Source organism: Ictidomys tridecemlineatus, chromosome 5 (genome assembly GCF_052094955.1).
Source record: "Ictidomys tridecemlineatus isolate mIctTri1 chromosome 5, mIctTri1.hap1, whole genome shotgun sequence".
In the NCBI taxonomy this organism is placed as follows: Eukaryota; Metazoa; Chordata; class Mammalia; order Rodentia; family Sciuridae; genus Ictidomys; species Ictidomys tridecemlineatus.
Window position 1 is genome coordinate 175,080,443 of NC_135481.1, and position 26,570 is coordinate 175,107,012.

The 26,570-nt window shown below is 47.6% G+C and overlaps 2 protein-coding genes and 1 long non-coding RNA gene across 4 annotated transcripts in view; 2 read left to right on the plus strand and 1 right to left on the minus strand.

The window, feature by feature from the left end:
- Nucleotides 1-3,157: 3,157 nt before the first annotated feature.
- On the minus strand, nucleotides 3,158-6,022 carry Sox12 (SRY-box transcription factor 12). The gene has a single exon (XM_078051572.1). The coding sequence runs from the start codon at nucleotides 6,020-6,022 to the stop codon at nucleotides 5,066-5,068; it is 957 nt and encodes a 318-aa protein (XP_077907698.1). The 3' UTR covers nucleotides 3,158-5,065.
- Nucleotides 6,023-6,516: 494 nt separating this feature from the next.
- Nucleotides 6,517-26,570, plus strand: part of C5H20orf96 (chromosome 5 C20orf96 homolog) — a 54,819-nt gene continuing 34,765 nt past the window's right edge. The window contains exon 1 of the mRNA XM_005320638.5: nucleotides 6,517-6,809. Coding sequence (XP_005320695.4) covers nucleotides 6,667-6,809 — 143 coding nt within the window. The 5' untranslated portion in view covers nucleotides 6,517-6,666. The remainder of the gene's footprint in view (nucleotides 6,810-26,570) is intronic.
- On the plus strand, nucleotides 7,205-16,921 carry LOC106144722 (uncharacterized). 2 transcript variants are annotated; one of them, XR_001229622.4, is made up of 4 exons: nucleotides 7,205-7,544; nucleotides 9,809-10,212; nucleotides 12,245-12,338; nucleotides 16,461-16,921. It is a non-coding gene; the product is annotated as an uncharacterized LOC106144722 (long non-coding RNA). The 2 variants fall into 2 exon arrangements; XR_002483464.3 differs by lacking the exon at nucleotides 12,245-12,338 and having other exon boundaries at nucleotides 7,209-7,544.

A 26,570-nucleotide genomic window follows, 5' to 3' on the forward strand; every position in this document is an offset into this window, starting at 1 on the left:
GGCAGTGATGACACCTCCAGTGGACACGCAAGGCCGCGGGTCTGGCAATATCGGGAATCCTCAGCGGATAAACAGAATCCTAGGATGGCCCTCAACCCCCAGCCACTGGTGTTCAGGCCCCACATAGCCTGCTCCCCTTGAGTGTGGGGAAGTCTAGCATGAAGGATGTCACTTTATTTATTTTGGTACCAAGAGTTGAACTCAGGGGTGCTCTACCACTGAGCTACATCTTCAGCCATTTTTAAATCCTTTTTAGGGAAACAGGGTCTTACTAAGTTGCTAAGGTTGGTCTAGAACTTGCCATCCTCCATCTCAGTCTTCTCAGTCATTAGCATGTGCATGTGTCACATGCCCAGCACCAGTAGACTTTCAAAAATGATCTTATACTGGATGTAGTGACACATGCCTGTAATCCCAGCAACTCAGGAGGCTGAGGCAGGAGGATTGCAAGTTTGAGTCCAGCCTCAGCAACCTAAAGAGGCCCTAAGCAGCTTTGTGATAACTTGTCTCAAAATAACAAATAAAAAGGGCTGTGGATGTAAGTCAGTGGTTAAATGCCCCTGGGTTCAACCCCTGGTACCACCACCACCACCACAGACAACAACACCGTCTGTGAGGCAGGTGACTCCAAACAGCAGAAAGATTCTCTGCTATCTCTGACAAAGGGCAATTTTGTGAGAGGCCTGGTGACAGGGCCATGTGGAAAGACACTGTGAGCAGCTCTCAGGGCTTAAGGGTGGCACCAGCTGACAGCCAGCAAAGTGCCAGGGGGCTCTGTCCTAAGACAAAGACCCAAATTCTGCCCACAATCTCTTGAGTTGGTAAAAAGAGGCTGAGAACCAGAAAGGAATGCACATCAGCCAATACCTAGGCAGCTGCCTTGAGATCCTGAGCAGACCCAGCTAGGGCAGCCCCCGCCCGACCCAGACTGGAAAACAGTAAAGGCATATATAACGTATGTATGTTTCGTTGTAGGTGGACGCAATACCTTTATTTACTTTTTATATGCGGTGCTGAGGATGGAACCCAGGGCCCCACACATACTAGGCGAGTGCTCTATCGCTGAATCACAACCCCAGACACATGCACCTTGTTTTTAAGATGCTAAATTTCTGGCAACTTGTGACACAGTACCCAATGTTAACATATGGGTGTTTTTAAGCCTTGCAACTAAAATGGCTGAAACTGCCGAGGGAAGGGACTCGACCCAGCAGTGACTCAGTGACTGCTTGAATGGATTTAGTTCCTTATTGTGGGACACACCCCAACGCCCCTCTCCCAGCAGCCCAGGATTTGCTTTCTGCTCCTCTCTGCCGCTAGGTGTCCCCAGAGTCCCTGTAAGTTGGTGTCTTCCCTGCCTTTTAGCATCTGAAATGGAAGAAACCAGAGTAAGAGGTGGTGTGGAGTCGGCCCTCGCCCACTTTATATAGGGGACACTAAGGCCCTCCGAGGGAAGGAGACTTGCCCAGGCCCACAGCTTGGGCACTGTCTCTGGTCAGGCGTTTGCCTTCCCTCCCAGGCAATTACGAAGGGCAGACACCTTTTTGATCATCTCTTTCCCTCCTGCTCTGGGGAGGGACTTTGGGACTTTATGGGCCGAGGCTTCTATTGGGGGCTGACTGGTGGGCAAACTTGGAAGGGGACACCTGTGGGTTTGGTGCTGATGGTGTGCGTGGAGGAAGGAACTGGGGATGGCCAAGGTGCCCGGCTGCCATTGCTGGGTCAGTGGCCCAATTCCCTTTGTCCAGCCCTTGACCCCTCAACTGCAGACAGGTGCCTCCAGAAACACACAGAGACGAGTTTGGGGTGCAAGATGTTTATTAGGGAAACAACACCTGTGAAAAGAAGAGGATTGGGCACAGGAAGAAGTCAAACTGTGCTGCAGGCCCGATAAAGCCCTGGCTCTTCTGGGGTGGGGACTGGTGTCTGCCTGGCGCTGGACCCAAATGGCCAGGCATATACAGGACATTTTGCTCAGATCCCAGGGCAGGCTGCCCAGGAAGGGTGTGACTTCTGACCCTGAAAAAGTGGACACGTGGAGACCACTGACCCTACCTCCCACAGCTGGGAAAGCCCTTCCTGCCTGTCTCCCCAAAGCTCCTCTTCCCAATTCCAGCCAGAAAGGCTAAGGAAGCACTGGTGATTCCCACACCCAGTCTTGGCTCCTTCAGGGGGAAAAAAAGCTTTGTCTGATCTTAGAAATTGACTAGATCTGATGAGAAAAGAATTAGGGGCAGGGGTCTCCGAGGACAAAGGAGGGAAAGGCCTTGGTCTCAGTTTCCACAACACCAGTCAGAACCTCAAGGGGAGGACCTGCAGTTTCTGCCCTCTGCTCATTCAGTCTACACTGCAGGCTGGGAGCCAGGCCCAGCCAGCAGCCTAATAGCCCCGGGGATTCCCACCGGGAGGAGAGGCGGTGCCTCTGGACACTTTGCCAGGAAGCAGAAGCAGATCTCTGGCCTCTGCTGGCTGTAGGCCCCCTGCAAGTCGCTTTGCCACCCAACCCTTGGGCTCTCCCTCGGGACCAAAGCCTGGCAAATGGTCCTCACAGCAAACCTTGCTTCATCCTGAGAGGCAGGTACCAGGGTTATCCTCACCTTCCACAAATCCAAAGAGCTGAGAGGAAGTTAATTTGCTCAAGGTCATGAAGGCATTCAGTGGTGGAGCTGGGCTTTGAGCATAGGCAGCCGGGCCCAACCTGCTTCTTAATCCTGAGAGCAAGGTCAAACTGACCCATTTAGGTGTGAACTGTCCACATACATTGCATCTGGCCCACAGTAATTTACAAAGTCAAGCTAGCTTTCATTTTGAAATGACTCAGAAACATCTCCAGCTTCTCTTGAAAAGTCTGGCTACAGACAGCTTCCCCACATCAGCACAACCGGGAGTGGCCACCCTTGAATTAGGTCATGATGTTGGTGCCCACCCAGACTCACCCACTCATTGATGTTACCTGCCTGGCCATTGGAGGGACGAGTCTGCTGTCCCTCATGAAGGCAGGGAGTCCTGAGATGGAGACAATGGCCCAGAGAAACCAGGTGCTTACCATGAGACAACCAGCTCTTCCTGTACGGAATGAATCCTACGGATGGACGTGAATCTGGCCAACTGGGGGAGGGTTGAGGAAAGCACAGACATGCAGAGCCACAGGGCGAGGTCGGGGCAAATACACTTTATTCAGTCCTGGCATCAGACTGGCGGAAGTCCTGCTGTGGGTGCCAGTGCCCCAGACGAGGGACCCCTCCCTCAGCTACGAGACTAGTTCTCCAAGACCACAGACAGAGACATCTCTTCACTCACATGACGTTTTGTTTTTTTTTTCATTGTCTTTTTTTTGTTGTTGTTGTTGTTTTCTTAAAAAAAAAAAAAGAGAGAGAGAGAGAGAGAGAGAGAGAGAGAGAGAAAGAGAGAAAGAAAGAGCGCAAGAAAGGCCCAGAGCCGGAGCACCAAGCTTAAAGGAGGCAGCTGGTGGCTTTGTCAGCGAAGGGAACGCGTGGGGCAGAGACCTGCGGAGACCCTGGGCAGGGGTCCCGGAGGACTCTGGGACCGTTTGTTCCTGAGATTTGTGTGTGTGAATGAGAGTGTGTGAGCACCCGGAGGTGAACCCACGCCGGTGAGATACAGGTAGTGAGGGCGGAGGGGGTGTGGGGAGGCCGGAGGGGCGGGGCTCGAGAGGGGAGAAGGGGAGAGGGTAACAGGATGGGGGCAGGGTTCCCAAGGGCACCCTGAACAGGACACAACTTCCTAATTTCCTCCTAACAGCAGCGCCAACCCCGTTTCTCACGTGGAAAACAGACGCAAACGCCCACCTCCATTCCCCTGAACCCGTCCTCAGTCTCCGGCCGACCGGCGGTCTCTCTCAAGCTCTTGTTTAGACGTGGGTCTCTTTCCTGCCACTCCATCTGCTGTCACGCCTCAGTCCCAACCCCCTAGCACCAACGTGCTTTAGGTTCTCCCACTGAATACTGCAGCTGTGGTTGTTGAGGGTGGATCTGGATGGATTTAGGAAGGGGCCGTAGGCTTAGGGAGGAGCTGAGAGGGTGCCCTGAGATGATAGGGCGCTTCCCCACGGGGAAGGGAGCAGCAAGAACCCTGTCCCCAGACTAGTAGGCATCTTGGTTCTGAGTTATCATGAACAGTCCCTCTCTAGGTGGATTTCCAGAGAAAGGCCCCATTCTTAATTTCCAGTTGGGGCAAATAAAAGGGTCGTTTCTGGGGACCACATTAGGCTGTAAAGGCAATCGCGCAATTGGAGGAGGTGATAGGCGAGGGTGCCCACAACAGGGAAAAGGGGCTATGCCACTTAAAAGAGTTTGAAGCCCAAAGCAACCCTTTAGGGCCAGTTAGTTTCTTTCTCTCCCTTCCGAGTGCTTCTCCCATTAAGGCAGTGACACCCCGTCGGTTGAGACGAAGCCACAGGCTCCAGGATCAAAGATTTTTTGGGATAGCTCTACACTCGCTGCCCTCCTCCACCGAGCAGGAGACATAAGCTAGCAGCTCAACTGGGACCAGCCCCCTCCTCCCAAGAAGCATTAAGCATGCGCAAGAAGGGGATGGTCCAAGCGGAGGGGGCGGGCCCTAGCGCTCCCCGAGTAAAGGAGCGCGCCCCTCCCCCCTGGGGGGGAGGGGCATGAGAGGAACGCGCGGAGCTGCCCGGTCGCATCGCCCCCTAACCGAGAAGGCAGGCAGAGGGCGGAGGGATTCGCGAGCAAGGGAGGGGGCGTGTCCTCCGGCCACGAGGAGGGGCGTGTGCAAAGTGGGGGAGGGGTCCAGGTCTGTAAGAGGGATGGGAGGTGTATCGGAGGGGGGCTGGCTGCTGGTGGCTGTGCGGGAGGGGACAAGATGGGGAGGGGCTTGGATGTCAGGGGAAGGATGGGGGGTTGGGTTGCCTTGGGGAGTGTCTGCGGGGGAGGGGTATGTCTGGATGGGGGGGATGGGCACGTCTAGGAGGGGGGAGGCTGCGCGGGAGATAGGGTGCCAGCCTCGGCCTCCGAGGGGCCCCAATACCTGATTCCTGTATGTAAACAGCTGGTTTGGGGGCGTGCGCGCCCCGCTGACGGTGGGCTCAGTAGGTGAAAACCAGGTCGGCGATGCTAGACGGGCGCCAGTCCCCTGCGATCATCTCGGTAACCTCGGGGGTGCAATAGTCCGGGAATTCGAAGTGTGACGTGCCCGAGGCGGGCGGCAGGTCCGGGTCGCGGTCCAGGGCGCTGCAGTCCAGGCCGGCGGGGCCCGGGGGCAACCTGGACAGAAAGCCCAGCGGCTCCTCCCCCGACGCCACCGTCTCATCTTCGCCTTCCTCCACCGCTGCCGCCTCCTCCTCCTCTTCCTCTGGCTCCTCGTCCTCCGACGGTGTAGGGGAGGTGGTGGTGGCGGCCGTCCCCTCGCCCGACGGCCCTTGGGCGCGTTCAGCTTGTCCTCGGGCGGCCCGCCCCGCCGGGACCATCCTCCACAGCTCCCGCCCAGGGGTCTCGACCAGGCGCACTTCCAGCAGCTCCTCGTCGTCGTCCTCGTCGTCGTCCTCTGGCGCCGCCGCGCCGCTCCCCAAAGGCCCTCCCGCCGCTCGGCGGCCCCCGCGGCCCGGCAGCTGCGGCCCGGGCTTGAGCCGGCTGCCGCCGCCACCACCGCCGCCGCCGCCGCCGGGGGGGCGGGGCCGCGCCTTGGCGGGCGCCCCCTTGCTCTTTTTGCGCGGCCGGTACTTGTAGTCCGGGTAATCCGCCATGTGCTTGAGGCGCAGCCGCTCCGCCTCCCGCACGAACGGGATCTTCTCCGAGTCCTGCAGCAGCTGCCAGCGGCGGCCCAGGCGCTTGGAGATCTCGGCGTTGTGCATGTCGGGCCACTGGTCCATGATCTTCCGCCGCTCGTGCTGCGACCACACCATGAATGCGTTCATCGGCCTCTTGATGTGGCCGCTCGGGGTCTTGCACCAGCCAGGCTCGCGCGCCCCCTCCTCGACCGGCCCGGGCCCCGGGGTCGGCGGCCCGCCGTCCCGCTTGGCCCGCGCGCCCCGCTGCTGCACCATCGCGCCTGGGCCCCGGGCCGCTAGACGCCGCCGGGGGCCGTCCGCATCCTCCGCGGCTGGGGGTGGGGGAGGAGGCAGCAGCGACGGAGGGGCGGCCCCGCCCCGCGGCTCGGCCCGGCCCCCGAGAGCTGGGGAGCGAGGAGCTGGGCAATTGGGCCCAACGGACGGCGGGGGGAAGAAGGTCAGCGGCGCGGTTTCAGGCGGGCTCGGCGCGCCCCCGCCGCCCCGGGCAAGTTGCGCCCTGCCGCACGCCACACATTGTTTTGCGGGGGCGGAGGAACTGCACCCCCCAGCCCCCCGCGGGCTCCTCTTGCAGCCTCGGGCTCCGCCGCGGCCCGTGCGCGCCGCTCCCCGCCCCGCCGCCGCCTTCCAGTGTCTTTCTCCCCGCGCGGCCCCGCCGGCGCGCGCGCCACCCCTCCCCCTCGCCGTCTGCGGGCCGCTGCGGCGCGCGCGGGGCCGCCCCGTGTAAACACCGAGGTGCCCGCTTGGGCTGCGGCCGGGCCACGCCTCGCGCTCGAGCGTCGCGTCACCCGTTGCCGGGCAGAGAACCCTGTATTTGCATCTCCCAATCGCTGGCCGCGGGAGCGGGGCGGGACTCGGGCTGCGGGGCTGGGCGGTCTCGCGCCTGGGATTGGGGGAGACCGATGAGATCTGTTTCTTTTCTTAGGTTGGGGGCTGGAGGGGAGGTGGGGGGGACGCCGAGCGTGTTTTCCATCTGGCTCTCAAAGCTGACCTCGCTCCGCGTTGCCTTTGCAGTTTTAGCTTATTCAGTGACACCTGTCGCCAGGTAGGACTCCCGTCCCCCTTCTCATTGGGGGACATCTTTCGAACCGCCCCAGAAGAGAATCTGGGGAGACCAAGACTCAAAAAGCGTAGGGGTATAGGTCTGCCCTGTCATTGATGTAGCCCCTGCTACTACACATAGCCGGGAGCAGCCGACAGATGGGCGTAGTCAGTGCCTCCGGGCCAGTGACGAATCCCCTTCTTTCTCCTTTGAGGCGCCACAGGATCTTCAGGGAGTTATGACGCCCGCTTCCGAAAGACGAAACCCCGCGGACACGCACACTCGAGTCCTGGGCTCCGCGTCCCAGTGCTCTCTGTAGCACACCAAGGGCCGCGGCCATCGGTGTTCTGGAGCTGAACAGGCTTGAGCTTTTCCCAGGCCTGAGGCGAGGTTCGAGGACGCGCAGATGCCCGAGTCCCAGGTCGCACCCCGCGTGCGGCCGGCTAGGTGCGGGCCTCGGGCACGGCGCCCCGCCCAGGCCCCGAGCCGCGTGCAGGGGCGCGGGGCGGAGTCTGCCCTGGGGGCGTGGCCCAGCCGCAGGCCCGAAGCGCGTGGCTGGGAGGGGCTGCGCGCGGCCCGTTCACCACGTGAGAGCGGGTGCTGGCCCCACCCGCGTGTGCCACCCCCGGGGGAGGTCACCTTCACCGAGTTGTGGGAGTGGGCGCTGAGGCCTCTATCCTGGAAAGCAGGAGCTGACAGGGTTCGGGAAAAGGGTCTCAGAAGTGGCATTCTCCTGGGGTACGGTTGGCAGGGGCGCGCCTCTGGCGGCAGAGTTCACCCCGCTGGGCGAGCCCAGACCGAGTCCAGCTGGAGGGTGTGGGGCCGGGAGGGAGGGTGGGCCGAGGTGCGGCTCCGCGGCGCGGGGGACGGGGCGGTGCTCTAGGTGCTCGGGTGGGTAGTTGGAGCATCCCCGGTGGGAGGGGGCGACTCTTAAAGGCACCGTGCGTTGGCTAGAAGGCTCTGCTTCCGCCCACATGCTTTCTCCACCTTGCTGGGATTAGGAGCTGGAAATCCCTGTCTCTGAATCTTCAGGATTGCAGCCTGGGCGGTTCATTGTTCAGATGGTTGTCAGACTAGCTGTGTTCAGGTCCTAGTGCTTCCTTTTGCTTATCCTTAAAATACAGATAATGCAGTTTTTCCCTCCTAGGTTTGTTTTTACAGATTAAATAGGATAATGGATGTAAACACACCCCTGATGTCTACTGTGTATTCTGTTAAAGTTCGCTGGGACTAGATTTCCCAATAGTTACACAAGAACAGCGACGCAGAGCTGCCAACAGCATGAGAAAAAAAAAAAAAAAAAAGTTGGGATGGGGATGGATTTAACATTCAGAAAAGGTATCATAGTAGTGATGGAAAAAATAAAACTTTCTTGAAGTTTCTAAAACTTTTCCACTTAATATTAATTTTTAAAAAAAATAAATGACATATGTTGTGCAGAGCCTTCTCTTCAGTGTTTAGGAGGCCCTCTGGCAGGCTTTCCTTGACCCCTTAGCTGCCACTATTATTATTCCAGTGTATCTGGATAGTTCATAGACTTATTCGAAGCCAGATTGATTTGGCCCAGGGTTCTTAGCTGGAAAGACGAGACATCCATTATTCCACCATTCTTCCCTCCCTCCCTTGTTCCATACGTGGTGTATCTATCTGTTGAACACACGTATTTTTTTAAGAGAGAGTGAGAGAATTTTTTTTTTTTTTTAGAATTTTAACATTTATTTATTTTTTCTTAGTTCTCGGCGGACACAACATCTTTGTTGGTATGTGGTGCTGAGGATCGAACCCGGGCCGCACGCATGCTAGGCGAGCGCGCTACCGCTTGAGCCACATCCCCAGCCCCAAGAGAGAATTTTTTTTAATATTTATTTTTTAGTTATTGGCAGACACAACATCTTTGTTTGTGGTGCTGAGGATCCAACCCAGGCCGCACGCATGCCAGGCCAGCACGTTACCGCTTGAGCCACATCACTAGCCCGAACACACATATTAATAATTACTATTCTGTAGGCCCACTGAAGGATGTTGGGGAGCTCAGATGGTTCAAGTTTGTCAGTCTAGGCCCCTAAAACATCCCTGCTGTGTGGCCACCAGGACACATTCACACAGACAAGATGGCATGAGAGTTCAATGAGGATGATATATCTACACTTTTTATTTTAATTTTCCCTTTACAGATTAACAGACTACTGGGTTACAGAAGTGAGCAGGATAGAATTTGGTTGTTTTGGGGTGGGTTTTCATTGCTGCTGTTGTTTTGTACCAGAGATTTAATCCAGAAGTGCTTTATTTTTTTTATTTTTTGAGACAGGGATTCACAAAATTGCTCAGGACCTTGCTAAATTGCTGAAGCTGACCTCAAACTTTAAATCCGCCTGACTCAGCCTATTAGTTGCTGGGATTACAGGCATGTGCCACCACACCTGGCTCTGTAGATCCTTAAGAGATACTTGGGGATAACCGAAAGGACCAGATGAACAAATAAAACCCTTTCACTTAGTTGTGCTATAAAGAAAATAAAGCAAGGTAATAGAGTGGATGACTGAGATTGAGGAAATGATGGAGATTAGGGGTGAGTTTAGATCTCAAAAAAGATAAGGAATCATCTACAAAAAGATCTGAGGCAGGGAGAACATTCCAGGCAAAGAGCAAATGCAAGGGGATGGAAATGAGAAAGAAATAGGGGTAAGGCATTGAGGGATATTCCAGGCATGGAAAGACTACAAAACCAGAGACCTTATGTACCAGCCATGCACAGGAGCAACTGGAAAGACCGGGGCCGGAGGGTAATATGGTGATTAGGCCTTAGAAAATTATGTGGAGTCAGGGAAAGTTTCTTAGTTGCAGGGAATTATAATCAGAGTTGTGCTTTAGGTAGATGACGGTTTCATATGTTGTGGATGGATTGGAGGAGAGAAATTTGGAAAGGGAAAGATCACATATTTTTTGACACAAAAAATATGTGTACAGTTTTTGCTATTCTAATTCTTCCTCTCCTCCCCCAGTGAAGTGCAACTATACCTAGTGGCTTGCTTCTGATGAACAGAATGTGGCAGAAATGATGCTGTGTGACATTCGTGACAGGGCGCAGGTTTTGTGATTTCCTCCTTGCTTTCTATCTTGTATCGCGTTTTCTGGGAGAAGCCACCTGCCATGTTGTAAGGACACACTCAAGCAGCCCTGTGGGAAAGCTCAAGTGGCAAGGGACTGGGGCCTTCTGCCAATAGCCATGTGAGTGTGCCATCTTGGAATATATCCTCCAGCCCCCTTTTTTAAGTCAAACCTTTGGAGGACTGTGGCCCTGGCTGACATCTCGACTACGGCCTCCTGGGAGACCCTTAGCTGGAACCACCCAGCTCAACTCTTTCCAGATTGATGATCTACAGAAACTGAGATGGTGTTTGCTTTGGTAAGCCTCTAAGTTTGTGAATAATATATTATGTAGCCAGTAGATATAGTAGAACCCACTTATCCTAGGGGATACCCCTCAAGACTCCCAGCAAATGCTTAAACTGTGGTTAGTACCAAACCCTGCATTTATATTTTTTCCTGTGGATTGTTAAATATACAAATGTAATACCTTTTCCTTTATCACCAAGCACTTATGCACTGTGGGTGTAATTTTTGCAGTTTGAGGTGTAGAAGCAAAACTAGCATGAATTTCTTTTCCTTCTTCACAATTTTCATGGATAGCTAGTTTGTTCTTACCATAAAACTTAGCAACCTCAGCACATAATTGTTTATTTTTCCTTATTAAGTTCAGAACATTCACCTTTAGGAACATTCATTTATAGGAAGCATTTTGTGGCTTCTCCAAATTTAGGAGAAAAAGAATTTGGTGGAATCCATTGTCTTAATGCCAAGAAATACCCACTTTATTTTTATTTTTTTCTTTAATATTCTTTTAGTTGTAGATGGATGTGATACCTTTATTTTATTTATTTAGTTTTATGTGTGCTGAGGATTGAACCCAGTGCCTCATACGTGCTAGGCAAGTGCTCTGCCACTGAGCCACAAGCCAGCCCGGGCCCCACTTATTAATAATTGGGGTTTTTTGTTTGTTTTTGTTTTGGGGGTTACCGGGGATTGAATCCAGGTCCTCTCACATGGTAGGCAAGCACTCTTTTATATTTATTTATTTATTTATTTATTTTTTAGGCAAGCATTCTTAACACTGAAATATACCCCCAAGCTTTTATTGAGATAGAGTCTCATTCAGTTGCCCAGGCTGGCCTTGAATTTGCACTCCTCCTGCCTCAGCCTCCCAAATAGCTGGGATTACAGGTGTGTGCCACTATGCCCAGCCCAACTTGGTATTTTTTTTCCAGTTATTTTTTTCTTTGGGCACATCTTTTGTTTAGGTGTCTTCATTTTGTTTCCCATAACTTCCAATTAAAATGGTAGCTTGGGGCTGGAATTATGGCTCAGTGGCAGAGCAATTGCCTCACAAGTATGAGGCACTCAGTGGGGTTCGATCCTCAGCACCACATGAAAATAAATAAATAAATTAAAGGTATTGTGTCCATCTACAACTAAAAATTTTTTTAAAATGATAACTTGTTCATTTTTCCATATGGCTAGAAACTCCTCACTGGGTTTTCCTGTAATTCTCATATATATGTGTGTACATATACATACATATATATATATATAATGTGAATCTGTTCTCCAAGCCATTTTAAAGTGCTTTGACAAATATGAAAACTTTGTATTAAAACTTGATTCATATTTTATCTATGTAGAAGTATCTTTATTTTTTGTTATTGCAAAAATGCTGTATTTTAGGGGCTGGAGTTGTGGCTCAGTGGTAGTACACTTGCCTTGCACGTGTGAGGCACTGGGTTCGATCCTCAGCACCACACTAAAAAAACAAAAGAAAAGTTATTTTTTAAAATGCTGTATTTTAGTAAATAAAGTCAAACTATACTGATTTATATAAAGTAAAAGTGAACATCTGAGAAAATATCTGTACTCGAGAAAAAGGGCACTATTTTATTTATTTTTTAGTAGTAGTTGAACACAATACCCTTATTTTATTTATTTTTACATGGTGCTGAGGATGGAACCCAGGGCCTTGCACGTGCAAGGTGAGCACTTTACCGCTGAGCCACAATCCCAGCCCCAAGGGCATATTTTAAATAAATATTAATGAAAATTGCCAGAAATGTGAATGCTTATAACCCACGGTGCATGTATAGTTGTTTTACACCAGTGGCTGATGCTGTTGTGGTTTGCAGTAATCTGCTCTCCTCACAGCTCTTCTCTTTCCATTTTGTGGCTAGGTTTGTTTCCAGGTCCACCTAGTGTTTATTTGAGGGATGCAGTCAGTCCCTTCTTGAAAGGGATTTAGATGGTTTTCCTCCTTTTTGACTGTTATAAACAGTAGGTCAGAGATCACCCTTATGTACACATCTTTGTGCCCTTGTCTGTTATTTCTTTAGGATAAATGCACTGCAGAAACTCCGCAGCCTCAACATATACACATTTAAACTGGAGGATCCCAGACACACCAGGCTTGGCCTATTCAGGGCCCTGGTACGTGCTGTCTCCCTTGCCTGGAAAACTTTCCACCTCATTCCTACCCGGCTCGTGCACCTCCTCATTTTAGACTCAGCTCAAACAGGCTCCCCAGAGAGATCTGCTCTGACCACTCTGCTGTTCACCCATCTTCCTCTCAGGAACACAGAATTGCTCAGTCTCTGATATGTTCTCATTGTTGGCCATGACTGGCTCATTTTATACATAATATAATAAATATAAATCAGACACTCGATGCAAGAACTGAAACATCATCATAGCTTTCCTTCTCCCATTAACTCCTTTCCTGTCTTTGCCATCTGCCTCCCCTTACCTGAGGCAATGTCTACCCCAAATCTTCTTTAACATCTTTAAAGAACATAACAGCTTTATTGAGATATAATTTGCATACCACACTGTTCACCCACTTACAGTGCATCATTCAGTGGCTTTTAGTATATTTACAGAGTTGTGTAACCATCACAGTAGATTTTAGAATATTTTCATCTTTCATCATTAGCAGTCACTCCCCCATCTGCTCTGCAGCCCTTCTAATCCCAGCTCTAGGCAACCACTAATCTACTATCTGTCTCTATGGATTTGCTTATTCTGAACATTTCATGTAAACAGAATCATGCAAGTTGTCGCCTTTTGGGACTGACTGCTTTCATTTAACATCCTCTTTTCTGGATTTATCAGTGTTGTAGTGTATATCAGAACTGAATTCCTTTTTCTTGCCAAATAATATTTCATTGTGTGGATATACCACAGTTTCTTTACCAGTTAGGCAATTAATGAACATTTGTGTTGTTTCCATGTTACAGCTATTGTGAATAATGTTGCTATGAATATTCATATGCAAGTTTTTGTGTGTCACACGTTTTCATTTCCTTTGGGTATGTACCTCGGAGTGCAATTGCTAGGTCATATGGTAAATCTGTTTAGTCTTTTGAGCACCTGCCAAAGCAACTGCATCATCTTAAATTCTAGCCAGCAGTTTATGAGGTTACAATTTCCTCTTTTGGGGCTGGGGATGTGGCTTAAGCGGTAGCGCGCTCGCCTGGCATGCGCGGGGCCCTGGGTTCGATCCTCAGCACCACATACCAACAAAGATGTTGTGTCCACTTAAAAAGTAAATATTAAAAACTCACTCTCTCTCTCTCTCTCTCTCTCTCTCTCTCTCTCTCTCTCTCTCTCTCCCCCCCCCTCCCTCTCCCCTCTCTCTCTAAAAAAAGAAAAAAACAATTTCCTTTTTCACTTACTTTTAAAAATATACACTTATTATTATTAGAGCTTGATAGTTATGCATAGTAGTTGATTTCATCTCCACAAACTCATATATGCATGGAAATCAATTCCCCTCCCCCATCTTTTCCCTCTCACTAAAAATATACACTTTCTTAGCCTGGTGCCATGGCATAGGCCTGTAATCCTAGCGGCTCAGGAGGCTGAGGCAGGAGGATCACAAGTTCAAAACCAGCCTCAGCAAAAGCAAGGCACTAAACAATTCAGTGAGACCCTAGCTCTAAAAAAAGTATATTAAAAGTATATTAAATAGGGCTGGGGATATGGCTCAGTAGTCAAGTACCCCCAAGTTCAACCCCCTGTACAAAAATAAAAATTATACACACACACACTTTCTTAAAAATGCGTTGTCTTGGAGCTGGGGCTGGGGCTCAGTGGTAATGTACTTGCCTGGCATGTATGAGGCACTGGGTTCGATTCTCGGCACCACATATAGATAAATAAAAATAAAGGTCTATCAACAACTAAAAAAAAATTTTTTTAAAGTGTTGTCTTTAGTTTTAGCAAAAGGATATCATACTTCATGCAGTATCTCCTCTTTGCTTTCTCAGTGTTCATCCACCTCTGAACCCCTTTTGATACTATCAGACGTCGTCATTTTTACCTGTATAATTCTCTTACCACTCTCTTTTCTTCATAGTACTTGTCATATTCTGAATTATTTTCTGTGTTTGCTGTTTGCTGCCTGTCTTCTCTCCACTGGAGTGTCTGCTCTAAGAGGGCGAGAGTTTTGACTTTTTTTTAATTATTTTTATTTTTTATTGCTCTAACCTAGCCCTAGGACAGTGTCTGGCATTGTATGCTGAACCTGGCCTCTACCACAGGCACGCTCAGCCCAACATGCCTCCTTAAAGCTTTCCAACTTCCATCTTCCTTCCTTCCTGCCTGCCTTCCCTTCTTTCCTCTTCCTGTTTTTTTTTTTTTTTTTGTTATGGTACTGGGTGTTGAATCCAAGGGCCTTCTACCACGTAGGTACTTCACCAGTCCTTTTTCTATTTTTGAGACAAGGTCTTGCTAAGTAAGTTGCCCAGGCTGGCCCTGAACTTGGGATCCTCCTGTCTCAGCCTCCTGAGTAGCTGGGGTAGCCCTGCTCCCTCTCTATACTTTGACTGTGTTGCCATAGTCTGCCATGAGCTACTGGGCTCAAGCCATCTTCCTGCCTCAGCCTCCCCTGTAGATGGGTTCACAGGCTCCTGGTGCTGTGCCGGGCTTTCCATATTTTTTTAGAACATGTGTGCTCATTTGACACCTGGGCAGATAATTTTTTTAACATCCACTTCCTCTAAATAATATTATTTTCAGTAACAGTCATGAAATACAGTGAATTAATACTAGTGATAATGACCAGAAAAGAAATATACATGGAACCTTTTTATTGAACTTGGTATATAGACTCTTTTTTTTTTTTTAATTGTAGTCGTACACAATATCTTTATTTATTTATTTATTTATTTTTATGTGGTGCTGAGGATTGAACCCAGGGCCTCACACATGCTGTGTGTGTACTTTGCCACTGAGCTACAGCCCCAACCCGGGGCTGTAGACTCTTGCCAGTAAAAATAAATATTGAATATTACAGTACAAAAAGCAGAACAGAGCTAATAGATCAATACTTTTCAATTACCTTAATGTATTTATTTGAAGAAATTATAAAACATACACACATGGTGGCCTATTGCAATAATAATTCATTAATTATGTTATACTTTAAAAGCAAGTGAGAAAAATAACAATTGCAAAATAAGAGATGCAGCCTGGGGATATAGCTTAGAGATGGAGTACTTGCCTAGCATAATGTGTGAGGCTCGGAGTTCAGTCTCCAGTGAACACACACACACACACACACACACACACACACAGGCTGGGGGTGTGGCTGAGTGCTTACCTAGCATGCACAAGGCCCTGGGCTAAATTCCCAGCAAAACAAAACAAAATGAAAATAAGAGCTGCACCAGACAGGCAGGTAGCACAACCCTGAAATCCCAGCTTCTCAGGAGCCTGAGGCAGGAGGATTGCAAGTTTGAGGCTAGCCTGGGAAATTTGGTGAGAACCTATCTCAAAAAAGGCTAGAGATGCAGCTGGATGGTAGAGTGCCCCTGGGTTCAATCCCCAGTACCACAATCAATCAATCAGTCAATCAATGAGCTGGGCGGGGGTTGTAACTCAGGGTTCTGGGTTCAGTCCCTAGCACTGCAAAATAAGTAATAAGAGCCAATTTCAATGTTAAATATATTCCAATTTGATAGTAGAGCATAAGTTTACTAAACAGTAATAGTATAATATGATCTTACTAAGTCATAGTTACCACATTTTCCAGATTGTCTTTTCACTGTTTTAAAATTTTAAATAGCAAATTTCCAAGTGGTTACATGAAATGACAGTAATGGCAACTCAAGTTCTGCTCTTTCAAAAGTCACTGTGCTGTCATTGTTTTGGATCTGTTGTTTAAACAGACACGTGTGGTACCAAAGGCAATGGAGACAAGACTGCAACTATGCAGGAGACGGGCCTGAATAATTCTGAACTGTTGGGGACTTACTCTCAAAATGAATGCAGACAGTTGATTGTGGCTCCCTGGGTGATAGGGCTGACTGTGTAACTGGGAATGCTTTGAATTAACTTCCTTGTAGAAGGCTTATTACTGCATAAGTAATTAAAGTGTTCTGATTTAAAGCTTACAAATATATCATTAAAACTCAAGCTAGACCAACAACTTGATCTTCTTTGGGGAGGAGTATTTTATCACCAACATGGTTTAGAATTGTGGTTGCATGGTGATAATAAAAAGCAGACTAACTTTCAATCACTTTTATTATTCTCTGTAATTCTCTGCAGACAGTGCACCCTGTCAAGGCCTGTGCAGCCCCACCGGGTACCCACTGCAGAGCATCAAGGGACTCCTGCAGGTACCACTTCAGTTGTGCCATGAGGCCAGAGGACTCCCCTGGTTTCCACTCTCACCATTGTATTCCCAGCACCTGGTGGAGCTTGGCACTATGTAGGCTCTCAATATCTGTTCAGTGTCTGGGTGCCGTGGTATACACGTGTAATCCCAGCGGTTCTGGAGGCTAAGGCAGGAGGATCACAAGTTCAAAGCCAGCCTCAGCAACTTAGCAAGGTCCTGAGCAACTTGGCATAGACTGGTATAGACTCTGTCTCAACATGAAATATAAAAAGGGCTGGGGGGCTGGAATTGTGGCTCAGCAGTAGAGCACTTGCCTAGCACGTGCGAGGCTCTGGGTTCGATCCTCATCACCACATAAAAATAAATGAATAAAATAATGGTACTGTGTCAACTACAACTAAAAATATTTTTTAAAAAATAAATAAATAAAAATAAAAAGGGCTGGGGATGTGGCTCAGTGGTTAAGCATCCCTGGGTTCAATCCCTGGTAGAAAAAAAATATATCTGTTCATGGAAGGAAAGAAGACACCAACTCAGGTAAGCTAGACTCCCCCACCTCCAACTATGTCTAACTCCAGAAGGACCCATCTTCAAACAGGTGAACCAGTGTTTTCTTCAGAGACATTCAGAATGAAAAGACATGGTCAGTTGGTCAGTCTCTCTCTCTCTGTCCCTCTCTCCTTTCTCTTAAATTCATCTAAATTCCTTCATTTAAACACATTCAGAGGCTATGATAATAAGTGTGTTATAAGACCCTTTCTTTTTATTAAATGATAGTATAGAACTGTCCATGTAGCTATATTTATTTATATGCAGCCCTGGGGATTGAACCCAGGTCTCATGCACATTAGGGAAGCACTCTTTCTGTGAGTTACACCCTTAGCCCTCATAGGTAGCGACTGAGCACTTGAAGTGTGGCTAGTATGAATTGAAATGATGCTGTAGTGCAGAATACACATTGGCTTTCACATATTATTATTAAAAAAAAGTAAGATAACCAGGAGCCGTGGTGCACGCCTGTAATCCCAGCAGCTCCAGAGGCTGAGGCAGGGGGATCATGAGTTCAAAGCCACCCTCAGCAACGGTGAGGGGCAAAGCAACTCAGTGAGACCCTGTCTCTAAATAAAATACAAAATGGGCTGGGGATGGGGCTCAGTGGTTAAGTGCCCCTGAGTTCAATTCCCGGTACCAAAAAAAAAAATAAGTTCTTTTTATATATTTCTATTGATTACATGTTGAGAATATATTTTGGATATATATCATTTTTATTGAACTTATATGTAATTAATAGTAGTCATTAGCAAGTAATGATTAATAAAGCAAATAAAATATATGAAAATTAATTTCATTTGTTTCTCTTTGTTTTACTTTTTAAAATGGGGCTCCTGGGAATTTTTGTTTATTAATTTTTCCTGCTGCACTGGGGCTTGAACCCAGGCCTTTGCACATGCTAAACAAACATTGAACCTCCATGTTTCATCCCCAGCCACTACTGGAAATTTTTAACTTCCATTTGTGGCTCATGTTGTATTTCTATTAGCACTTACATGGAAGATGGAGGGGTTTTTTGGTCTATGGTTGGCAAAATAAAAAGGTGATAATCTTTTATCTGTCTCCAAATTTTCAAAAAAAATATTTTATTTTATTATTATTATTTTTTTGGGGGGCGGTGGGGAAAGGATTAAAAAATTTCTATGAAATTCCAAAATTTTAAAAACCCTGGTCCAATACTGGGTGGCCATACACGAGATGTAGCTGGAGACTCAGAGAAGCACAAGGCTTCCACAGGTGTGAACTTCCCACTGGTTTGTTCAACATTATGAGTCTCTAGGGAGTTAATTCTACTCATTTGCCTCAGTTTCCTTACTTCAAAATGAGAGAGTTTAGGCCCTACATCACGGTGGTATGGATGACAACTACACCAAGAAGAACAACAAAAATACTGTCTTTAAAAAAAAAAAAAGAAGCAAGGCAAAGTGGCATCTGCCTATATTCACAGCTATGTGACAGCTTGAGAGGCTGAGGAAGGAGGATTGCTGGTGCACTGGAAAAAGGCCCTGTCAAAAAAAAAAATAAAAAAGACTATAGAGAATAGAAAAAAGATATGTTATTCTTAGGGGAGAGAGTTGAATAAGTGAAAGCACAGGGGATTTTTTTTTAGGGTAGTGAAACTTCTGTAAGATATTATAATTGTGGCTAAGTATGCATTAGTCATTCATTCAGTTTTAAAGCACAAAGAGATGAATCTTAACATTTAAAAGATGTAAAATTTTTAGAAAATCATTTAATGCATCTGGAGAATTCCAAGATTGAATGCAGAATGTGACAAAACAGGCTGGGGCTACAGCTCAGTGACAGAGCGCACCCCTCCAAAATCTAAACTCTGTTACAAATGTGTGAAACAATATCACTGAAGGGTGTGGAGGAGAAGGTGCTGACCTGAGTGACATTAGAAATGAGTAGCATCTGCAACACCAGAGGCCAAAGAAAGTATAAACAAGGCTGTGCTTGATAAAATTTCCCAAGGGCATGCATTAATGATTTCGACACTGCTCAGCATATGTACTGGAAATAAACAAATGATCAAATGGCTGGTGGGTGATGGGACTCACCGTTTCCACTGTTGGGATGGGAGTTCACTGATAGGCAAGTGGGAAGAGGCTTAGAATGAACCATCTGATAATGGATTAGAGTTGTAAATATGAGCAGGCCTGCATTCCCACACTGGTAATCTCAGCTACTGGGGAGGCTGCGGCAGGAGGGTCACAAGTTCCAAGCCAGCCTCAGCAATTTAGGGGGAGGATGTCTTGAAAATAAAAAGGGCTGGGAATGTACCTTAGAAGTACAGCTCCCGTGGGTTCAATCCTCAATCACACACACACACACACATACACACACAAAGATAGATCACTTGAATGAGAAATTGCCATGGCCAAGAGGAAGTTAAGGAGACAACTAAATGTGAGGTGTATGTCATGCTGGATGGATCCTGGAATAGAAAAAGGACATTAGGACATTAAGGGTGAACTATGCATTCTAATAATGTATCATTATTGGTTTCTTAATGGAAATGTACGATATTAATGCATGATATTGGTAATAGGGGAAAGAGGGAGGGTGGGGTATATGGGAACTTTGTAATTAGCAATTTTCGTAAATCTAAAACTGTTCTTTTTTTCTTAATAGAATAAGGTTTCGAAAGCATATCTGCTTTATTTACACTTCAGAATGACAAAGCTATAATGCAGCCTGCCTCAAAAACAGAATTTCTTAAACAGAAGTTTTGTGTTTGTTTTTTTTTTTTTCCAAGAAGATTTTTTTTTTATGCCTAAAATCCCAGGAAGATTGAGGCAGGAGGATTGTGGGTTCAAGGCCAGTCTGAGCAACATAGCAAAACTGCAACTGGAAAAAAAAAATTCCTTCCATGGTTTAAGAAAAATTTCAACAGCTTTAATATGTTCTGAATCCAGGATTTAGATTGTTCAATACAAATCAGCTACGAATTAATTAGGTTAGCGTCTTAAGAACTCAGGGTCAAAAAATTAAGGATCTCTAATTTGTATCTGAAATATAAACAAGGAAAGATGACAAATTTCATCGTTCATTTTAAACTAAATGAAAATACCAGGGCTGGTGCTGCATCTCAGTGGTAGAGCACTTGCCTAGCATGCGTGAGGTCCTGGGTTCGATCCTCAGCACCACATAAAAAATAAAGAAAAATGAAGACATTGTGTTCATCTACAACTAGAAAAAAAAATTAAAGAAAATACCTATAACGAAAGAAATCCACATCGAGCAGATTATAACAATTCCTTTGCCTACATACTCATTGCCTTGCCTAAACCTGCCTTAATAGAATACATATATTGTATAATTGAAACAATTTTGCTCTTATATTAACTACCAACCAAAGATTATGCACAGGCTGCAACTGACAAAGGCGTTAGTGGTAGTTCCTTCTAATTTGGAGAATTCCTTGAAAAGGGAGAGAGAGGAGGAGATAAAGAGGAGAGAGGGAGGAGAGGAGAGAGGAGAGAAAGGGGAGAGAGAGGAGAAAGGGAGGAGAGAGGGAGGGAGAGGGAGAGCGGGCAGAGCGCCGCGCCTCCTTGCTACATTGAGGATGGAGGGAGGGCAGGGTCGACGCTCATTGGTGGTGTCCCTGGGCCGAGGGCAGGGCTCTCAGCCAAGCCTGCTGATTGGTGAGCTTCCCGGAGCGCCGGGACGGAGCTAGGAGCCTATTGGCTGCGACGCTGGAGGGTGGTGTAATGGACCGCCCAGGCTGTGCGGCCGGTTTCTATGGCAACCGAGGCTTGAAAGAAGCGCTCAGATTTCGGCGCTCGCCCCCAACTCCCCCTTCCGGAGGGGGCAGGGCGGCCTGGATTCGACGGCCGGTTGCAGAGGCGTGGGGGCTGGGAGCTAAGGGGACTTGGCCTGCTTTGGACTGAACCAACCCAGCAGCGCCACCTCTGAAGCGGGTCTCAAACCCGGCCTGCGGGCTCTCCCAAAAAACAAAAAACAGCCCAACGGAAAGGGGCTTCTTCTCTGAAGGAGAACGATGACCTGTAACCCCATTCCCCCAACCTCTCCACTGGTAACACGTTGACCACAAAGCCGGGCCCTGATTAGGTGTCCAGTACTTACAGTGAAGGAGAAATGAAGGAAGGAAGAGGAGAGAGCGTGGGAGGATCCATGAAGTGGGCGACATGACATGGGCTGAGACCAGTTGCCCGCCCTTTGGGGCTGAAAGTCCAGTTGACCCCTAAGGCTAACGGAGTCTGACAGCCTTGGATGTAGGGGCTCGGAGGAGGAGGGGCAGCTGGTGCCTTGGAAAGCGGTGGGGAGCACCAGCGGCCCTAGAGTCTCTCCTGGGGTTTGGGAGGCCAGTTGGCAATCAGGCTCCTCCCTGCCTAACAGCCCTCTGGCTCTGCTCAGCCCCAGTGTTTCAACTCGCTAGATCCCCAAGTCTTTGTGTTTGGGCAGTAGCAAATGGTACCCACTTCATTGAGTTGGTGTCAGAACTGCGTTGAGCTAATGCACTAAGTTTCTTAATACAACGCCCAGAACAGTGTGCAATCCACAGTAGCCATTATAATTGAAGAAGGGGTAGGATTTGTCTAGGCTGAGAAAATGGGAGAGATGTCATGGTTGTTAGGAGGCAGAAGTGGTGTGGGAAAGCCTAGACCTGTTTGGATGTCATAGAGAAAATCATGGGAGGTAATAACCAAAGACAAAATAAATAATAAACTAATGATGGGAGCTACTATAGGGAGAAGACCTGGCCTTCTGCCAGGCCCTTTACATGAATTGTTTTATTTCATCTTCTCACTAGTCCTGATGAGACGTTGCAGAGCTGGGGCCTTCTGAGGAACTGAGGCAGCATGAAGACCCCCCTTCAAGTCCTGATTCTTTTTTTTTATTTTTTTAATTTTTTTAATATTTATTTTTCAGTTCTCAGCAGACACAACATCTTTGTTTGTATGTGGTGCTGAGGATCGAACCCGGGCCGCACGCATGCCAGGCGAGCGCGCTACCGCTTGAGCCACATCCCCAGCCCCAAGTCCTGATTCTTGTGAACAAATCAGAAAGATTTCAGACATATTGCTCAGAGTAACAGGAGTTTTATTGAAAGGGTAGGAAAATGAAAGGGGACACTTTAAAGGGAGAAAATAAGTCCTCTGAGAGAGGAGAGAGACACCATGTCTCTCCTGCACTCCAATTTTATTGGGGATCACAGAGAAATTTCCATAGAGTCCTGCCCAAGTCCACCTCTTTTTTTTTTTTTTTTTTTTTAAAGAGAGAGTGAGAGAGGAGGGGGAGAGAGAGAGAATTTTTCATATTTATTTTTTAGTTCTCGGCGGACACAACATCTTTGTTGGTATGTGGTGCTGAGGATTGAACCCGGGCCGCACGCATGCCAGGGGAGCGCGCTACCGCTTGAGCCACATCCCCAGCCCCCAAGTCCACCTCTTGACTTTAGACTGACAGCAAGATGACATCAGGCTTTCAAGTCCTCACTGCCATGACAACTCTGTGTCACTTTGGCCCATACTAAGCAGATCTAATTGGATTCTTTTTTTAAAATATTTTTTAGTTGTTGATGGACCTTTATTTTATTTATTTGTATATGGTGCTGAGAATCAAACCCAGTGCCTCACACATGCTAGGCAAGTGCTCTACCACTGAGCTACAATCCCAGCCCTCTAATTGGATTCTTAATCATTTTTACAGGTTTTATGGTTAGGAGGAATTACCCTTATCTTCCAGAATCTGGTCTGTGAAAAGGGTCACAACTTTCTCTCCCTTCAAAGTAACTTGGGTTTCTCTTATCAATGTTATTTCCTGCCTGCATTTCCTTGCAGATAACAGGTAGTTTGCTGAAGAATGTGACATATCCTGTCCACTTAGGCCAGGCAGGGCTGCAGGTAAACTGCTTTTGGTCAAGAAAGCATGCAGGGGTCAACACAATGGGTCCATTTCATAGAATTATTTTCTTAACCTCATTTTCCCACCATCCTCATCTGTCTATACACTAACAAGACCCATATTCTTGCTGAGTAGAGTGAGGCCCAGAAAGGTTATGTGGTTTGAGCCAAGGAATGACAGAACCAGAGAGGGGCACTGGGATGCTAAGGACAAGTGTATAGTTGGAGACTTACGTGGTCCCTTTTCTGTTACTATATCTGAATACTACAGACTGGGTAATTTATAAAGAATAAAGATTTATTCAATTCACAGTCTGCAGATTAAGAGGTGAAGGGTTGGGTCTCCCCTGTAAATGGTGAAGACTTTTATTAGTAGAACCTTTCTTAGAGGCTCACAGGGGGATATGCAAGAGATTGAGCCAAACTGGCCTTCATGACAGACCACTCTCAAGAGAACCCTTCAACTCTCTAACCCATGACCGGATTAGCAGGTGTTCAGTGAGACAACGTTCTCTTCTTCTCCTTTATACCTTCATAACATCCTAGAAGGCAGGTTCAAATTAGAATTCTAGGACCTTGGAGTTCTGTGCCAGAATGTGTTGGCCCAAGGAGAGTTATCCTGCATCTGGCCCTTGTCCAGCTGCTTCCTGTTCTGTCAGTGAGGGAGCTAGCATGTGTGAGTGGACACCCCTGTTGCCACATCCAAGTTATTTCTTGTCAACAGCTGCCATGAGGCCTAAGGCTCAGAGCTATAAGGTGTCCATCTGGAGTAACAGATTGCCTTCAGGTGAGATGAACCAGGGACGCCAGGAAGGCCTTTTGGAAGGGGGTTAGGGTCTCAGACAGGGTGGGCACAGCCTCTGGATGGACAGTTCTTGTGTCTGCAGAACCCTCGCCCTGTGGGGAGGGATGGTGGGTGACTCGAGGCAGGGCCACTCTTGCCTCAGGGAGTCTGGAAGCCTGGCTTCATACTCCCGCAAATAGAACCCAGGAGACTGTTGCTTCTCTCCTGTGCCTCAAAGTGTCAGGGACATGAAGTTTCAGTGATTTTATACCCAGGGGACAGCAGGAGAAATCGAGGAGGATGAGCTGGTTAACTGAGGGCCTGACTTCTGGGCTGGAGGATACCCTTATCAAAGATGGGAAGACTAATTCAGTGATTTGCTTTCTAAAGATGAATAAATAGGCCCTTCAGTTTACAGCGTCCATGGTGGGTGTGTAAAGGGCACACGGAGGGCCCTTAAACTAGATGCATGACCTCATCTGTATATTGGGGATTGAACCCAGGGGCTCTCTACTACTGAGCTACATTCCCAATCCTTTTTATTTTATTTATTTTTTTGAGACAAGGTCATGTTAAGTTTCCTAGGCTGGCCTCTAACCTGCAAACCTCCTGCCTTGGTATGCTGAGTATCTGAGACTACAGGCATGCACCACTGTGCCTGGCCTGCTGATCTGTATTATCAGCCAAGTAATCCTTCGGTGATTCATACAATAAATACTTATGGGGCTTTTGCTATGTGCCAGGCACAGTACTAACTGCATGAGGAAAAGAGACGCATCTCTCCCTCAATGAGCCTGATGTTGAGAGGCAGAGGCAGATGTCAAAGCATAAATACACACATCATTACACCTGCAAGAACTGCTGGGTAGAGAGAGGGCCAGGGAGCCAGGGGACAGCAGGAGCGGTACTGGTCCAGAAGACTAGAGAAGACTCTAGAATCTGGCATTAGAGCTGAGCCCCTGGGCAGGCAAGGGTTAACCATGAGTGTGGGGGAGGGAGGTCCAGTTGCAGGAATGACTGGCTGGAGCAGATGGAAGCCACCCAGAGTGAGGGGGTGAGTTCTGACCAGAGAGGAGGCCCAGAGGAGGCAGCAGTCCAGGCCGGGGTCCCAGGGAGGACACAAAGGTTTTGAAGGCAATCAAATAAGGTGATCAAGTTTCATTTAGGGATCGATTTCCCTGGATTGAAAGAGACCTAGTTTGAAAGCAGGGAGACCCGTGGGTTGGCTGCTTACAGTTTCATAAACTTTTCCGTCAAAGTTCTTATCTTTAAAGATAGAGAAAATGGATTCCCATCCTTGAAAAAAAAAATTGTGGGAGTTTCTCTAAGTCTTGAATTTTGTGTTTGCTTTTATTGTTAAGTTTTTTTTTTTTTTTTTTTTTTTGCTGGTAGGATTTACGAAAGAGTTTAAAAAAACAAAGAAAAAAGGACAGATACAGTGGAAAGTGAGTTTGCCCTTCACCTCAAACTCCAAATATCTAGGTCTCAGAAGACATAATTATCAATTTTATTAATATCTTTCCAGAGTATTCTATATGTAAGAATATATATTTATTCCATCATTTCAAAATGTAAATAGTAGCTTACTTTATTTATTTTTCTTTTCTTTCTTTCTTTCTTTCCCTTCCTTCCTTCCTTCCTTCCTTCCTTCCTTCCTTCCTTTCTTTCTTTCTTTCTTTCTTTGTGTGTGTGTGTGGTGCTGGGATTGAACCCACGGCCTTGTGCATGTGAGGCAAGCACTCTATATCCCCAGCCCCCCAAATTTTTATGTGTCATAGCTAATCCAACAGTTCCTTATTGAGAGTCAATGTTATTTCTAGATCTTTATTCTCTGAGTATACTGCTGTGAACATTCTAGCACATACACTTTCCCCCCCTGTGCTGGAGGTCAAACCCAGGGCCTTAGTATGCTAGGCAAGTGCTCTACCACAAAGCTCTACCCCAGCGCCATCTTACGTATTCTTTGTGCACACATCCAAGTATAACTATAGATTCATTTCATATAAATGATATTACTGTGTTAAAGATCCTGTGAATTTTAAATTTTGATAAGAGAGTGCCAAACTCATTTCTGAAGATGTTCTTCTGTTTTATTTTAAAACTCTGCAAAGTTTGCATTCTCCTCCATAAACCATCTCTGTTTATTTTCACATCCTCCCCCAAATCTTCTTAGTTACACTGACAAGCCAGCGAGTCTTGTATGAATCCAGTGCTTTGCATATGCTTGGTGCCCTCCATTGAACTCCTGTCCCGGCTCAATATGGTCTAGTCTAATCGCTGCTCGCCCTTAGCTTGGTCTTGTCCCACTGCACGTTCCCAACCTGATTTCCTGGTTTTCCTGGTCAGCCATACCTGGAGGACTTGAAGGGATGTGGTGGGCACTCTGGCTTGAGAACAAGGTTGGAAAGGAGCCTGGCGAGGTGGTGCGGACCTATAATCCCAATGATTTGGGATACTGAGGTGGGGATCACAAGTTTGAGGCCAGACTCAGCAACTCAGCGAGGCTGGGGATGTGGCTCAGGGTAAAGTGCTCCTGGGTTCAATCCCCAGGACCAAAAAAAAAAAAAGACCGGGAAGGAGTGTAGCTTCCTGTAGAGAAAATGGGTACCAGGCCTGAGTTCTCAGAGCAAGAAAGAATCCCAGAGAACATGACGCAGGAGTAACATTATCAAAGTGATAGTTTAGGAATGCTACGGTTTGGATATGGTTTGAGTCTCTCTTAAAGGTTCATGTGCTGAAAGCTTGGTCCCCAGGGTAGTAGAGATAGGGCCAAGTAGAAAGAAGTTAGGTCATGTGGGTACCGCCCTGGGAAGAGATTAATGTAGTTCTTCTGC

Coding starts and splice junctions, on each gene's coding strand:
- Sox12 (XM_078051572.1), bottom strand. CDS start 6,022: ATGGTGCAGCAGCGGGGCGCGCGGGCCAAGCGGGACGGCGGGCCGCCG.